The sequence below is a fragment of the Cibotium barometz genome, chromosome 46 (assembly GCF_041138505.1).
Source record: "Cibotium barometz isolate CiBa-2024 chromosome 46, ASM4113850v1, whole genome shotgun sequence".
NCBI classification, from domain to species: domain Eukaryota; kingdom Viridiplantae; phylum Streptophyta; class Polypodiopsida; order Cyatheales; family Cibotiaceae; genus Cibotium; species Cibotium barometz.
In genome coordinates, this window is record NC_141091.1 from 9,554,594 (window position 1) to 9,570,696 (window position 16,103).

General features: G+C 44.2%; 1 protein-coding gene across 2 annotated transcripts in view; it reads right to left on the reverse strand.

Annotated features, from left to right (window-relative positions):
* Positions 1–316: 316 nt before the first annotated feature.
* Positions 317–16,103, reverse strand: part of LOC147611851 (acetyl-coenzyme A synthetase, chloroplastic/glyoxysomal-like) — an 84,230-nt gene continuing 68,443 nt past the window's right edge. The window contains exon 16 of one of the 2 annotated variants that reach the window (XM_086783729.1): positions 317–677. In XM_086783729.1, coding sequence (XP_086639855.1) covers positions 612–677 — 66 coding nt within the window. In that variant the 3' untranslated portion in view covers positions 317–611. Of the gene's footprint in view, positions 697–16,103 lie in introns of both variants that reach the window. The other variant, XM_086783730.1, reaches the window with a different exon arrangement.

Consider the following 16,103-nt stretch of genomic DNA (forward strand, 5'->3'; position numbering starts at 1 on the left):
CAGCGGAGGGGTCTCGTATGGATCCTCCTATCTCGGGTGATCCACCACCCAAGGAGGAGGAGTCACTTGAGTGTTCAAGGGGCAAGAGCCCGAGCAACCAAATACATCAAGCGAGCATAGGTGTCCCGTTATAACATGCTTTTCTTAGTAGTTCTATAACCATCTATGTTCTATGATGCTTTTTCATTTGACATGGCTTATGAAGAATAAAACGATGAGTGTCAAAAGACAGTTAAATGCAGTGAAAAAGATAGAAGTTTGAAAGAAACATAGCCTAACCAACGCCATAGAGATTCCAATTGTTTGCTGCGAGTCCTTCAAGGACATAAACAAGTTATCAACAAGTAATAAATACATTGTTTTGTATGTTGACTTTATTATGAATATGCTTTTCTGACTAGTTCTATAACCATCTATGTTCTATGATGCATCTAAACACTAAAAATTCTGCAAAGTTTGCTATCTAAGAATGAATAGATAACCATGCCATCTGGATGGATGTCTCATGATTCCAAACCTCATGTTTCTACTGATAAATTATTGAAGCAACTCCATCTGTGCATTGTTTGACATACTTTTGATATACAAATATAGAATAGATTCTTTTCCTACTAAGATGGCTTTGACTTGAGGATTTCATCCACAATGGTTGGCTCTCCAAGTGAGCTCAAGTCTCCCTAGATTGGGGGAAAAAAACTGACATAATTATTAGAGCCAGAAGGCGGCCTTCAAAATGAATACAATCTCACAATTGAACTGGTAAGGTGCCGATATGAAACATTCAAACATTTAGAAAACGCTCTTAATCATTGAAACACAGTACACGAGACCATATCTCCTAACTTATCGATCCTCTGATTTCATCGAAGAGGCCTCTGCCCAGTTTCACACGACTCTCCAGTCTTCATTGCAAAGGCACCGTAGCCCACACATACTCCTCAGAGTGGCAAGCTTGCTTGAAAACCAGCACACACAAGCTTGCTTGGTACACGTATTCCATGTCCCATGCACAATGATCATGTTCAATTCCAATGCTCCTGTCAGAAAGTGCACAAACTCCACTTTGACCTTTAAAATAATCAATTCCAACTACTGCTCATGGCTCGATCTCTAACCCATTGCCACGACGTTTTCCACGGTTCCAATCATGAACTCGCCATTGGACTCTAGCCAAGAATCAAGAAAGGCTTTGCTAAATAGCTGTCAGCCTGTTTATATGCTCATGACTAGGAGAAAACTAGCATGAAGTGCTAGTGCATTTCCCATGCGTGGCTGGCTTCTCTTGCTGCTGGGCCGACTGGGCTGCATAGGGCTAGCCCCCATACTGTCACCTGCTTGGACATTTCCAAGCATGAAAGGGGTTCGGTGGACTCTAGGAAGTCTAAATATTTGGAAAGTACAAGCTTTGGGAATGGGAGATCATTCCCGAATACAAAGGATCACACTCCTAAAATTTAGGAGTGTTGCTATTTTTGGCCTGACTTCGATCTTAGATTGGGACATGTCACATGTGGCAAGAAAGTGGATCAAGGTGAGACAAGTGGCCTCACACTTGTTAGAAAGTAGATCAAAATGAGACAAGTGGCCTCACACTTGTCACTATAACTATTGTGTGGCTCTTGACACTTGTCATTATAGCCTTCTCTTGCCATTTTAGCTCATATGAGGCCCAAATCTATAAATTGGAGCCCTCTCTCTTCATTTGGAGGAGGCTCTATTGTTGCAAACTAGCCTCTACCATGTTGGCAACTCCTCTCTATTCTTGGTGGTTCTCTACTCCAAGATTATGGCTCTCTACGACTGTTAGAGGTTGCCATAATGCTGGCTGCTCTCTTTCTCTTTCTCTTGAAGGCTTCCCATGAAGTATACCGGCTGTTGGGGACTGTTTTGAAGGCTTCCATTGCGAAGAAATACTGAAGGCAAGGGTATTTAATCATTGTATTATGATTTCTAGCCACTGTACTTATTGTACTAGTCCTTGTACTTTCTATACCAACCCTTGTACCTATTGTACTAGTCCTTGTACTTGCTATACCAGCCACTGTACTTGTTATACCAACCACTGTATTTGTTGTACCAACCATTGTACCTCTTGTACCAGCCCATTTACTTGCTATAAATGGAGAGCTGTACTTGTTGTACTAGCTCTATTGCATGAAGACCCATGGTTTTTGGAGAAGAATCAGTACCCACATGGAGGTACATGGATTATATTGTTGGCTCCGCATTTCTACAGCTTGTGTACCGGCTGAATTTTATGGTTGCCTCATGTTGGGTGTGTTATGGCGTTTGTATATGGATAATCCGGCATCTCCCGTGGGGAGAGTAAGGCCCTCAAAGCTTGTACATGATATTATTCTCCTTGGGTAAATACAATTCTCCTTGGGTAAATACAATACTCCAAGAGGGGGGGTCAGCCCATTCTGGTCTCTATGTGCACATCTCTCTTTTATAGTTCTGTGGATTAAGAGGCATATGTTTAAGGTTGTGGCCAATTTTAGTGTTTAATTGAATTAATGGTCAAGTGTTTTGTGAAACAACCCTGGTTTTGGTACTGTGCTTGGATGGTGTATATGTGGGTTTCTCATGGAAACAGGACATTGGTTTTTGAGAGGAAACAGGACTTTGGTTTCCAGGAAACAGGCCTATGGTTTATGGGATACAGGTCCTTGGTTTCATGTGGAAAACATGTCTTTGGATTCATGTGAACAGGTTGTAGTTTTCTCGAGGTTACATGCAAGCTGTGGCTATAGGGAAGGACATGTGGTATGGTACAGCCCTACTGCTATTTGGGAAAGGGTTTGAGGGATCCATGGTAGAAATGGAGAAGACCTTTGGAAGCAGGGAGGTGTTATACAGGTGTGCCTTCTCTATGGTATGCGGTGTTGTGATAACGAGAGTTCTCTTTTAGAAGTCTTGGGTGAAACTACAAGGGATCCTGTTGGTGGAGGATTCTACAAGTTGTACTTTGTACTCAAATTTGATTAAAGTAAAGAAATACCGCAAGGGGCGCCACTGCGTTTTGGGGCCAATCGGTGTCTGTGTACTTTTTGCATGAGCACTCTAGCTCCCCCTGTTTGTTTTCCTTTTCCAGGTCCTCAAAGGTGTTGAAGTGTTTTGTGTGCGAGTGTTTGTTTCACCGCCCGTCAAGTTCTCTGAAGGCCGGTTTCAGTCAACCTATCCACTTATGGGAGCAATCATGCATCAAGAGCATGAACATAAGTCAACATGGTCTATGGATTTGTGGATTCATGGAATCTATCTTGGAAGCATTGAATTGGCTTTATTATGCATGTTGGGTATTGTTTTCCATATCGATATCATGGATCATTTCATCAAGCTCAAGACAACCTATATGGAGATACATCTATTGGGCTTTATGACGAACTTGCCAAGAAAAGCGAAGTATTCCTTTCTTTTTCTTGCAAGATTGTTACATCGGATTTTTGAATGCCTTACCCTTGTATCTTTGCAAGGAGAAAATGAGTGTGTTTCAGGAAAGTATTGATGAGCTTGATCTACATGGCTACAATATGATTTCTTCTAACCTTCCGCGAATGGGATATGATATCAACATTACTCTATGGAAGAGATTGTTATTATGGACTACATTCATGGATTATTTGGTTGCATCTATAGGACCTTCCACGGATGGGATATGATGCATTACTCAATGGAAGCGATTGTAATTTGAACTATGGACCACATTCATGGATTATTTGGATGTATCTATGGAGATTTCTTTTTTGGACGAGATTTATATAGATATTGGGCTTTGCAAGCAATTTCAATGGACAAATCTGTCCGAGCTTATAGAGAAGAAATATATGGATATCTCATGGATATGATGCTTTTATGGATTTTTCCATCAACAACCGAAATGTTGATAAACTGTAAGTCCAAGGTGTGTGGCTAGCACGGAGCATGTGGTAGAGTTATGGTAATGGTTTGGCATGACAACTCATTTCCATTGACCATGCCAATATGGGTCTACCGATTGCCCGCTTTAGAAACCTATATTTTGCTTGGTATGGGACACGACAATAGTGGTATTACTGCATGGTAGTACTGTGATCGAAAAACTTCACACTTTGGTGAGTTCATTGGAACTGCGTTCTGTGTGTATGCATTGGACTGGCATCCATGCCTATTGCTTAGCATGGGATTGACGCCGTGTCGTGATATATTTGAATGGGAGATTAAGAGTTAGGGTTTCATGTGGGAGAGAAGTATACCAGTTGTTCCGGGACTGTGTTGAAGGCTTCCATCGCGAAGAAATATTGAAGGCAAGGATATTTGATCATTGTATTATGATTTTCAGCCACTAGGGATTTGTCTTTTTAATTGGTTGTATACAGACAGCCATCAGACACTTCTACAACAATTGGGCATGCATTTGAGTCACTGGGTACTTACTATCGCCATTGGCCATGCATTTGAGCCATTGGGCACTTCTATTGCCATGGGGTATTGTATCTCAGCCATATGGGTTCATGGAAAGATTTATGGACTTATGATTCAGCCATATGGGTTTATGGACAGCTGTGGGCTATTGGATAAGCTATGTTGGCCGGTATCCACACGGAATATACATATTCTTGGAATTTTCATGGGGCTTTTTGATGACAACCCATATATATATGAATTATTCATGCTTGTATGTGGATAAATCTAGATCATGTGCTCCCCCAAATCTTTTACATGATATGTTTCTTCTTGGGTAATAAAATACTCCAAGGGGGAGGTCAGCCCATTCCGGCCTCTATGTGGTGTCGGATGTGCACATCTCTCTTTTACAGTTTTGTGGAGTTAAGTCGCATATGTTTAAGGTTGCGGCCAATTTAAGTGTTTAATTGCATTAATGGTCAAGTGTTTTGTAAAATCCCTGTCCCACTTGGAGTAACGCTTCTTGTGCGGCAGCACGCCTGCAATTGAAGCTCCACCTCCCATATTTGCAACTCAAGTCGAGAACGGGCCTGTTGCATTAACCCCTCAATGGAGTTAGAAGATATAGGAATTGGGGTAGGGATTTGGGTGAGAACTAGAGAGAGGGGAGGAGGAATGGGGGAAGAAGGGGCTAGAAGAGATAATAGGGTTTGGATCATAGCTTTCTGCTCAAGCAATTGATCTCCCCGTTGCTTCATAAGATACGTTAAATTCTGGAACATAGTATGAGTAACAGTTCTTCCTAGATCTATTGTTCTCTCATCCTTGGACATCACCATAGTGGGGGTGGCCAAAGGTGTAGGGATGAAAGAGTGCACGAGATGAAGGCCGGATGCAATGGCTTGAAGCCTTGAGCAAGAGAAATGGAGCGTGAGCCTCTATGAGGGTGAGCGTGGAGATTCGAAAATCAGAGAGAGAGAGAAAACGTATGATTCTTGGAGTTGGGGTAATGCTTGTGTGCTTTAGAAGCCCACTTACCCTTTTTTATTGTTGTGGCCTTTGGGCCTTTAAAAATAGTCCTAGGCCAAGTTCAATGTGAACTTGGCCAAGACTTTAAAAGTATACATTGAGCCTTATAAAAGGCTATATACAAATACAAGGGAGGCATTTAGCCTTTAACCCAACAACCTCCCACTTAAAGGCATAAATGGCGCCTTTCAGCTATGTAACTCCCACCATCTGTATGCATAGCTGATGTTGTGCTTTGGGTAAGCACTTAGTGAGAGCATCTGCAGGGTTTTGTGACGTATGGACTTTAACCATAGTGAGAAGTCCATCCTTAAGCAACTCTCGAATGAAGTGATAACGCACATCAATATGCTTTGTGCGCGCATGAAACATAGCATTCTTTGCCAGACATATGGCACTCTGGCTATCACAACCAAGCATAGGTGCCTTGTCAGGCAAACCAAACTCCCTGCATAAACGTGCCAACCATATGGCTTCCTTGGAAGCCTCAGTGGCTGAAATATATTCAGCCTCTGTAGTAGACAGTGCAACTATTTTTTGTAGTCTAGAGCACCATGAGACGGCACCTCCTGCAAGAGTAAACACATAACCACTTGTGGATTTGCGTGTATCCACATCACCTGCCATGTCAGAGACACAAAATCCCTTCAACTCCAAAGGACCCTTACCATAACAGAGGCATTTGTTTTTAGTCCCTTTCAAGTACCTCATAATGGACTTTATTGCATCCCAATGCAATTTGCCTGGATTAGCCATAAAACGGCTCACAACTCCCACTGCATGGGCTATGTCAGGCCTAGTAGCAACCATAGCATACATAAGTGAACCACAAGCTGATGCATAAGGAACACTTTGCATCTCATTGGTTGCCGTGTCAGACTTGGGACAATCTTCCTTGGAGAATTTCACATGTGGCTGTAATGGCACACTAAGTGGCTTTGCATCAGCCATGTTAAACCTGTCCAGCACCTTTTCAATGTATTTTTCTTGCGACAAATACAATATGCGCTGGTCTCTTTGCCTTCTAATTCTCACTCCAAGAACATGCTCTGCTGCCCCAAGGTCTTTCATAGAAAACGCAGATTTCAGCTGTTGCTTAAGAGCATCAACAGTGCCTCTTTTCTTACCAGCAATCAGCATATCATCGACATAGAGCACAAGAATGATAGGGCTGCCATCCTCATCAAGTTTTGTATACAAACAGTGATCTGCATGGCTTCTTTTGTAACCATGTTTGAGCATAAACGCATCAAACTTTTTGTACCAATGTCTAGAAGCTTGCTTCAGCCCGTATAAGCTTCTATTGAGCTTACATACCATGTGTTCCTTTCCGGGAATCACAAAACCCTCGGGCTGTTTCATATAAAGCTCTTCCTCAACATCACCATGCAAAAAAGCTGTATGTACATCCATTTGGTCTAATTCCAAATCAAGGACAGCCGCTATGGCAAACAAGACACGCAAAGTGGTCATCTTCACAACAGGAGAGAACACTTCCTGAAAGTCTATGCCTTTTGTTTGCGCATATCCCTTTGCAACCAGCCTTGCTTTATACTTGGGTTTTGCATCAACTGTCTTGATTTTATACACCCATTTGTTAGGAATGGCCTTCCTACCTTTGGGCAATTCAACCAAGTCCCAAGTATCATTAGCATGCAAAGCTTTAACCTCTTCCTGCATAGCAAGCTCCCACTTGCTGCTGTGCTCACATGTCTTTGCCTCCTTGTAAGTAAGAGGCTCCCCCTCATCTGTCAACATAATGTAATGCAAAGAGGGATCGTATCTACTCACATTCCGTCTTGGACGAGTAGAACGCCTCACCCAATGATCCACATTATCCGGAAATGGGTTTACATCAGGTGGGATAACACCATCATCAAGTATGGGCTGCTGTCCATCAATTTCAGCACCATTTTCAGCATTGATAGGCTGCTGTCCAAGCCCTTCAGGAGCCTCATTTTGCTGTCCAACATCATCTGGCTCAAACACCACTGGCTCATCAACATTTTCAGTCATATGTGGTGCATCCTGAGGGTCTAAAAGAGGCCTAATAGGTGTCTGTACATGCTGAAATTTGACCTTTTTATGGTCACCATGAGAGGCACAATTGTGTTTAAGCAGCTTTGCCTCATTAAACACAACATCCCGGCTGCGTACAACCTTTCTGAGTGAAGGTAACCAAATCCTGTAACCCATTTCGCCTTCTTCACCATATCCCATGAAGAGGCCTTTAATGGAAGTGGCATCGAGTTTACTTCTCAACTCAGGTCTAATATGTACAAAAGCTTCACAGCCAAAGACGCGTAAGTGATCATATGAAGCAGGTTTGCCAGACCAAACCTCTTCAGGGATGTCACCTTTGATAGACATGTGAGGGGATCGATTGCATATGTGTACTGCAGTTTTCAAAGCCTCTCCCCAAAAACCATGTGGGAGATTAGCTGTGGACAGCATGCATCTCACCCTCTCACAAAGTGTCCTATTGTATCTTTCAGCCACACCATTAGAAGAGGGGCTGTATGGAACAGTAAGCTCCCTCTTAATGCCTAAATTTTCACAAAATCTCGTAAATTCAGCACTTGTGAACTCCCCCCCATTGTCTGTACGCAAGCATTTCAGCTTTCTACCTGTTTGGGTGGTCACAAATGCATGAAAGCGCTTAAACGCAGCAAAGGCTTCATCCTTAGATTTAATCAAAGAAACCCAAATTTTTCTAGAATGGTCATCCACAAAAGAGACAAAATAATTTGCACCCCCCATAGACTTGGCGGGCATGCTACACACATCAGAATGGACAAGATCAAGCACACATGACTTACGAGAGACACCGGAGTAATAAGAACGCTTCACTTGCTTGCCATATTGACATTCATTACAAAATTCAAGCTTTGTGCCTTTAGCATCAAGCTTATTCAAGTTACAAAGCTTCGTGAGGCCCTTTTGGCTCATATGGCCAAGCCTCTTATGCCACAATTCCATATGGGAATTAATTTCAGCCAAGGCAATAAACTTGCCCAACAAGGCCTTGCCATGCAAGCAGTAAAGTGTCCCTTTCTTTGTGCCTTTCACAATCAGCCTTGAGCCTTTAGTCATTTTCCATGATCCTCTCTCAAACAAGATGCTGTAACCATGCATATCCATCTGCCCAACAGAAAGCAGACTCTTCTTGATTCCCGGCACATATCTAACATCATGCAGCACAAGCTCATTCGTGCCATCCGTAGAAAGATGCACCGTGCCAATACCCTCAATGGAACATGCATGATTGTTTCCAAGGTATACATGGCCATGGCTGGCACCGGAATCAACAATCCAAGTCTGAGACAATGCATCATTCACAGTCAACAAAGCATCAATGAGATCACTTTTAGTGATCTGCATATCCTGTGTATGAACATAGAGAGAGGCATCAAACTCATGGACATCATCAGCTGACAAAGTAGCACATAGAATGTCCTCTACATCTGACAGTTCCTCAATAACAACACTTGAGGCCACATTGGCCTTCTCTTTGTCCTTAGAGCTGTCCTGTGCATCTACCTTGACTTCCTTCTTCTCTTTCTTTTTGTCTCCGCCATTCTTTCTTCTTTCCAATTCTGCTTTGTAGAACTTGCAATCAGGTTTCTTGTGACCTTTCCTGCCACACTGATAGCAAGTCACATCACTTTTGCCCTTGCTGGCATTTCCCCTTTCCTTACTCTTACTCTTACCTCTCTGTGCATAGGCAGTCTTCTTCTCTGTCCTGCCTCTAACCATGTTGGCTGCACTGCCTCCCTCTCCACTTGCTTTCCTCCTGATTTCCTCATTCAAGATTGAACCCCTAACACCATCAAAGGTCAGATTGGGGTTGTTAGACAACGAAACCACCAATGTTTCCCAAGAATCAGGTAACGTCATAAGCAAGAAGATAGCTTTCAGCTTATCCTCAAAGGGAGGCATGCCAGAATCCTGTAACTGTGATAAAGTACCTGTAAACAACGACAAGTGCTCTGCAGCGCTCTTGGACTCATCCAGCTGCATGCCAACAAGTTTTCGCATCAAATGCACTTGGTTGACCGGCGTTGTATTTTCATACGTTGCCTTTAACTTTGCCCATAGCTCAAAAGCAGTGACAAGACCTTTGAGATCAACCAAGATCTCGTCAGAAACGGCCATCTTTATGTACGTAATAGCCTTCTTGTTCAAAGTAGCCCATGCATCCTCAGACATGTCCCCTGGCTTCTCTGCCTCTAATGCCCTGTCACAATCCTTGAGGAAGAGGATTCCTTGAATCCTTTCCTTCCATAGGTCAAAACCTGTACCCTCAAACCGCCGGATCTCAAAGAGATTCTTCACGTCGGAGGATGACGCCATAGTTGCACAAAAGGGCTAACAATCTGAAATTTTGGGCAAAAATGCACCAAAATCGGAGTATAGCCTCACAGAAGTGTGCACTGCAGCTCTAAATGGTCACAGGAGCAATTTAAGGCAAAACGGGTCCGTTTGGGCACAAAAAATCAATTCTGAATTTTCTGCGCAGAAAATTACAGCAAGTTGATTTGTGCCTAAAAACAACAAATTTTGTTGTTTTTACCCTCAAAAGACATACACAGAAGGCTAATTCACAGCCTGTAGAAGCATGTAGCATGAAAAGTCCCAATTTGTAGCATCAAGTTTGCATGGAATTGAGCCACAAATGGTCATACATGAGCAAATTTGGTCAATTGTGCATAAATTATGTCAATTTGCATTTCCCTCAATGTAAATGCATCCCCCGCACGCTTATAAAAACCTGCGCAAATCTGAAATTTGCTGTAAAACTCTGTTTTGGCGACCTGTTTGCGGCAATTTCGGTGTTTTCGGGTTGCGGGAAGCAAGAGGAATCGTTCCCTCAAGTTAAAACATCAAATAAAAACCTGTGTTTTTGCTGTCATAACCTGTTTTTGCCCTAATTTCAGCCTGTTTAGGGCTGTTTTGGCACTGTAGGTACCCTAAAGTACTCCGGAAGCAAGGGGCTTCGCGATAGAAGCGCCAAATCTTGCTAAAAAACACCTGTTTTGCTGCTGTCCAGCCACCTGCACTTTCTGTTTTGTAACCCTAATATGCTCTGATACCAGTTGTAGGGATGAAAGAGTGCACGAGATGAAGGCCGGATGCAATGGCTTGAAGCCTTGAGCAAGAGAAATGGAGCGTGAGCCTCTATGAGGGTGAGCGTGGAGATTCGAAAATCAGAGAGAGAGAGAAAACGTACGATTCTTGGAGTTGGGGTAATGCTTGTGTGCTTTAGAAGCCCACTTACCCTTTTTTATTGTTGTGGCCTTTGGGCCTTTAAAAATAGTCCTAGGCCAAGTTCAATGTGAACTTGGCCAAGACTTTAAAAGTATACATTGAGCCTTATAAAAGGCTATATACAAATACAAGGGAGGCATTTAGCCTTTAACCCAACAAAAGGTTCTTCCCGACCGCAAACAGACTATCCACTGTGTGTGTGGGAGTTGTTTCCAATCGCATTCTAGAGGCTGAAAACCAACCGTCTTTCAAGGGACAAGAATCACACCGGATTGGGGAGTGCTTCTGTTGTCTAAACTAACCACACAAGTGAAAACTTTTCTTCCTTTTTTTGGGTGGAATTTCTTCACCAAAAGGCAAAGCTCTGATACCACTGTAACATGCGTAAGCTTACAAAACGAGGATTATACTCTGATAAACAACTTTCAGCCCTTTTGTCATTGACGATGTAAAGCACAATGTAATGAGAATAAGACTGCACAGAGAGAAGAGAGACAATACATAGTGTTGGGTCCCAAATACCCTCTAAGGGCCCCCACCACGTATGGTGTATTTGCTTTATTGAATGAGTAGTCGAAATGACTGACTGATGGCTGTAAATAACTAGGACTGAACTGTCCACTTGGCTGAGATAACTCAGCCTGAAGATGACCCTTGATCTTCTCCTTCTACCTTGCCCTTGGCTCCATTTGGCTGTCTAGGCCCTTGACCCCTCGCACTTGCAGAATATATGAGATGATTTATGCAAGAAACTGAAGATCACTTATATATGTTCTCCAATATGCTGGTCGGTTTCCTTCAACAGCTGTCAGCCTGTTTATATGCTCACGACTCGGAGAAAACCAGCATTAAATGCTAGCGCTTTTCCCCATGCATGGCTGGCTGCGCTTGTTGCTGACCGACACGCCTTCTACTGGCCGACTGGGCTCCATAGGGCTGGCCTATGGCTATCCCGCATACCCATGGAGACTCTTGATGGTTCTTGATCTGGCCCTTTGGTGGGCCATGGGCTGCAATAAAAGTGGAAGTCCAAGCAAAGCCCGGTCCACCTCTACATCATTTCAGAGGGTTACACATACGTGCGGGACATGCACTGACTTCATGTGCGAAACATGCACACATGACCATGGCCCTCTACAATGGATCCCTGGCCGACTCGTCCCGGACAAGGGCTCACAAAGGGACAATTACCACTCTTAAGTCTTGCACCTTCTGTACATATATCATATATGTCTATGTAGGCTGGCCCTTTGGTAGGCCATGAGCTGCCATAAGAATTGAAGCTCAATCAAAGCCCGGTCCACCTCTACATCATTCCAAAGGGTTACGTAGACGTGCGGGACATGCACACTTGACCATGACCCTCTACGGTGGATCCCTATCCGACTCGTCCTGCAAAAGGGCTCACAAAGGGCCTTCTACCACTCTAAGTCTTGCAGCTACTCTACTGTAAAGTCCTTCCCTGAATCTTCCTAAACACAGCTGAAACCAAGGTTAGTCCTAAACCAAATCATGAGGTAACAGGCTAGCTCACCTCCCAACTGCGACCGGCATCCACCGATCTCCCCCGAGCCAAGACTAGGGCTTCTTGCACAATCCCATAGGTCCGTGTTTAACTCCGATGTCCCATACCACTGAAGCCCACCCGTCGGCCTTCGACACGCCAACCTATGTACTCGCCATGTGCATGGCATTAGTATGTCGGCTCTCCTGGTCCAAGTTAGACCTTCAAAGCTGCATGCGCACAACTGTGTCTCATAATAACCCGAGCCCTCACCTATATAGTGATAACTACGCCATAAATAGCTAACTCGCTATAAAAGGCCATTAAGCTTGTTTTATCAATCCATGAACTCTAGCCATGTATTAGCATGCTAATCCCTAATCTCGTTGGACTAGATACCTAATCCGTAGATTAGTGTCCAGGTACATAACATCTATAGATATGTCCACGTGGCATCCAATTGCTAGATGCACGTGACATAGATCTTGGTGGGCTCATCAATCCTTCCCATAGATTCATAGACTTGTTTGAACTTATGCAGATATTGAATGGGATCTCCATGTCCGTCAAATCTAGTCATTAGCTCAAAGATGTGGATTGGCTTGGTCTAGGTGAAGTCCATGGTTCTAAGTGCCAAATGCATGGCAACCCCCCTTCCTACTTCCTATGCCATTTGAACATATTGCCAACATCATTCATGAGGTGGCGAAATGTAAGGGAATGGTTATGGATAACCTTCTGCCTAAGGATTTGGAGTTTCAAGTCCCATCATGGGAGTCGGTTGTACGGTTTCCGATGGCACCAATGCTATGCCTGGCACCGACATGGCTGAACATACGTTAGGTGGTTGTCCTTGTGGAACACCTAGGTTGGGCATAGTTCCTCAGATAGGTTCTTTACCTTTCCCCACATTCTTTGCTCCTCATCCGTCAAAACGAAGAAGAATTGGAGCTTGGTTCCGCGGTGAAGAGATGTCCAAAGAGGGCTTTTCCTTGAGAGGTGGTACTCCAACTTTCACTGTGTACGCTTGCGGACCAGTTTGGGGGTTGCCCTATGGGTTGCTTGCCCTTGACAGTGCGCCAAAAGAGATGTGTCCCGATTGCCACAAGGGAGGTAAAGGGGTTGCATGGCCGAGGCCAGGTCGGGGCACTCCCAACTCCAAGCCGACGCCAAGGGTTTGAAAAGGTGTGGCGTCCAATATGGATTGAGTCTTTGGCGAACCTTGATGGTACTAGCCCACCTCCCTCATTGGAGCTACATCCAAAGATAGGACAATTGATCGTTGTGAACACAATTTTCACGAAGTTCATGGTGCTTTTCAGTGAGCATGTTGGCGAATTTGGGGCTTGGGGGACTGTGGCGTCTCCCATTTCCAGGGGTTCACTAGTTCATCCAAGTCTACGTTTATTTGGCTCATTTTTTCCCAAAGCTCCTTGCTTAAGGTAGATACGAAGGTCGCTTATCTTATTATCATCTTCACTCCTAGTCAATTTATGGAATCGAAGGCTTGGTGGGTTTGAAGAATTGTCGTTTCCTTGGGCCACCTACGCAGGTCTGGATAGCATCAAGCACATGTGCACTGCACAAGTTGCAAGAAATGTTTTTTTTTTTGGTTTCTGGGTTTTTTTTCTCTTTTTTTCTAATTTGGCTCTCATGAGTTTGGAAAAACTTGGGTCACCCAGGTCTGGTGAGCTTGGCTCATGTGAATTTAGTGAGCTTGTTAGACATCATCATCCCCTTGTTGTTGCTGGCTTCGTTTGTGGTGTCCTATTTTAGCCTTTACGGCTGACCATGTTAGCTAGAGGGGCTGGTCACCCCTCACATCATTTTCCACCTTTTTCCCCCATTTTATGGAGTCTTGGGCATTTATCCTAGTCGTGGAGAGCTGGTTGGTTGCCCCTACATGGGCATATATATAGCCGGTCCCTCCCTCACTCTTTTTCATTACTTAGCATTGTTTGTCGCAGTCCCTCGTATACGAGGTCTTCTCCCCTCTTGCTCGGGACATGTATTCTTGGATGATGATATCGAGAGCAGGTCCATACCTGTGTTTCCTCTCCATCTCTCTCTCTCTCTCTCTCACTCTCTCTTGTGTTTCCCTTCTTCCGTTGTGCATTCTATCATGGTATCAGAGCGCCGGTGACATGCAGTGTTGGATGCTCCCTCCTCTTCTTCTCTGCGTTTTTCTTCTCAGATTTGCTACTGGTCAGCTGGTCACTTCCCGGCTCTTCTCCACTGCAGCCCGTGGTCTTCCATCGCCGGTTTGACCCCTGAGACCCCCCCCCTACACACCTCTCAGCTGCTCTGTTTGAGGGCAGCAGCATCTGTTGTGCTGCATTTTTTTTCTACAGGTGTTTTGCAGCAGTTTTGTTGTCAATATTCTTCAGCATCTATCCCTGTAGTGCTGTCGGCCTGTTCTGTACAGGACAACAGCAGTATATGTGCTGCGTTTTTTCTCCTACAGGTTGTTTTCTGATGCTGATTGGCTGATCTAAGGCTTGGTGGTACCTTGCACTTCTGCGCTTCCAGAATCTGCCCTATCTACAGCCCCGTTTCACCTCTGCGTTTTCAGATTTGCAGCCCTCTGGTTGCTGCGTTTTCTGGACTGATCTTGCTGGTAGCTCTACCTTCATCTAGGCGTCTTCAGTTGCACCCGAAGGTACCTTCTCTTCAGCTTTTTTCTCATATGAGGTGTGGAACTTGGTTGGCCTGAATTTTTAGGTTTGTAGCCCTCTGTTTGGCTGCGTTTTCTTCTCCAGTGGACACATATCACATGCAGAGGGGGTTTTGTGTGGACTGTGGCTTTGGTGGCAGTTTGGTACTTGAGAGGGACACTGAATTTCTGACTTCAGTCACGTTTTTGCTGATTTTGGAGCGTCTATACCTGTGTTTTGTTCATGGCCTACACAGTTACCCAGTTTCTTCATGTTCCTTGCCTTCTGTTGGCAGTGGAGTGCTGTTTTTTGCTGGACAACAGTGTTTTGGCTGTGTTTTGCTTCCCAAAGGAGTTTTTTCGGGAGCTGTTTTGTATATATGGAGACTTTCTTCTATGACAGGAGTTTACAGATTTTGGAGGAGAGGAGTGATCTTTTCAAAGATCCTAAGCAGAGTTTATTTTGTTCGAGCCTGTTTTCTTTGCAGTGTTTGCAGAGAAAGGGGGGTGTTTTGCTTGTGAGGTGTCATCCTTTCACATGGATCACTTGTTTGTTGCTGATTCTTGGGATCTAATTCTACTTATGGAGGAGCAGTCTTATGTTATCAGTGATGCTCTTGAGGAATTTGTTACCATTGCAGTTTATATTCCTGCTTCCCTTCCTCATTGTGAGGAGTCTACCTTTGCCTCTCTTTGTGATGCTTCGGATGCCCCTCCCCTTGCCAGTTTGATGCGGTGTGCAGGTTTGTTGTTTTGGAGGATGGACTTTTGGACCCAGTGGGATGCTTTGGATCTGTGTGCCTGGGGCACAGTGGTACTTTCAGAGTTTTTTGGATTTGGATTAGAATTAGGTTGGGCTTGTACCAGTCCAACGACATCTTTTTTCAGAGGGGGATGTGGAGTCCTTTCATCTGGCGATGCCCACCTTAGTGGAGTGTACTTATGTACAGCATTGGGCAACTCATGGTACGGAGTTGGAGTAGATGGACCCCATCTTTTCTACAGAGTCTTTACATCTTGCGATGCCGACCTTTCCAGAGGATGCTTCTTTTCAGCATTTGGCAACTCTTGTTACAGAGTTTGAGCAGATGGACTCAGAGAGTTCCAGTGAGGAGCAGCCTGCTTCTCCTAGGCTTGATTATCTACAGGATCTAATCTTGGTTGGTTTTGAGGTTTTTCATACCTTCTCCAAGCTGGATACATGACATTTGACTTCGGGGAGTGTTCTTACACTTGGGTTTGGCACCATTATTTGAAACAGCA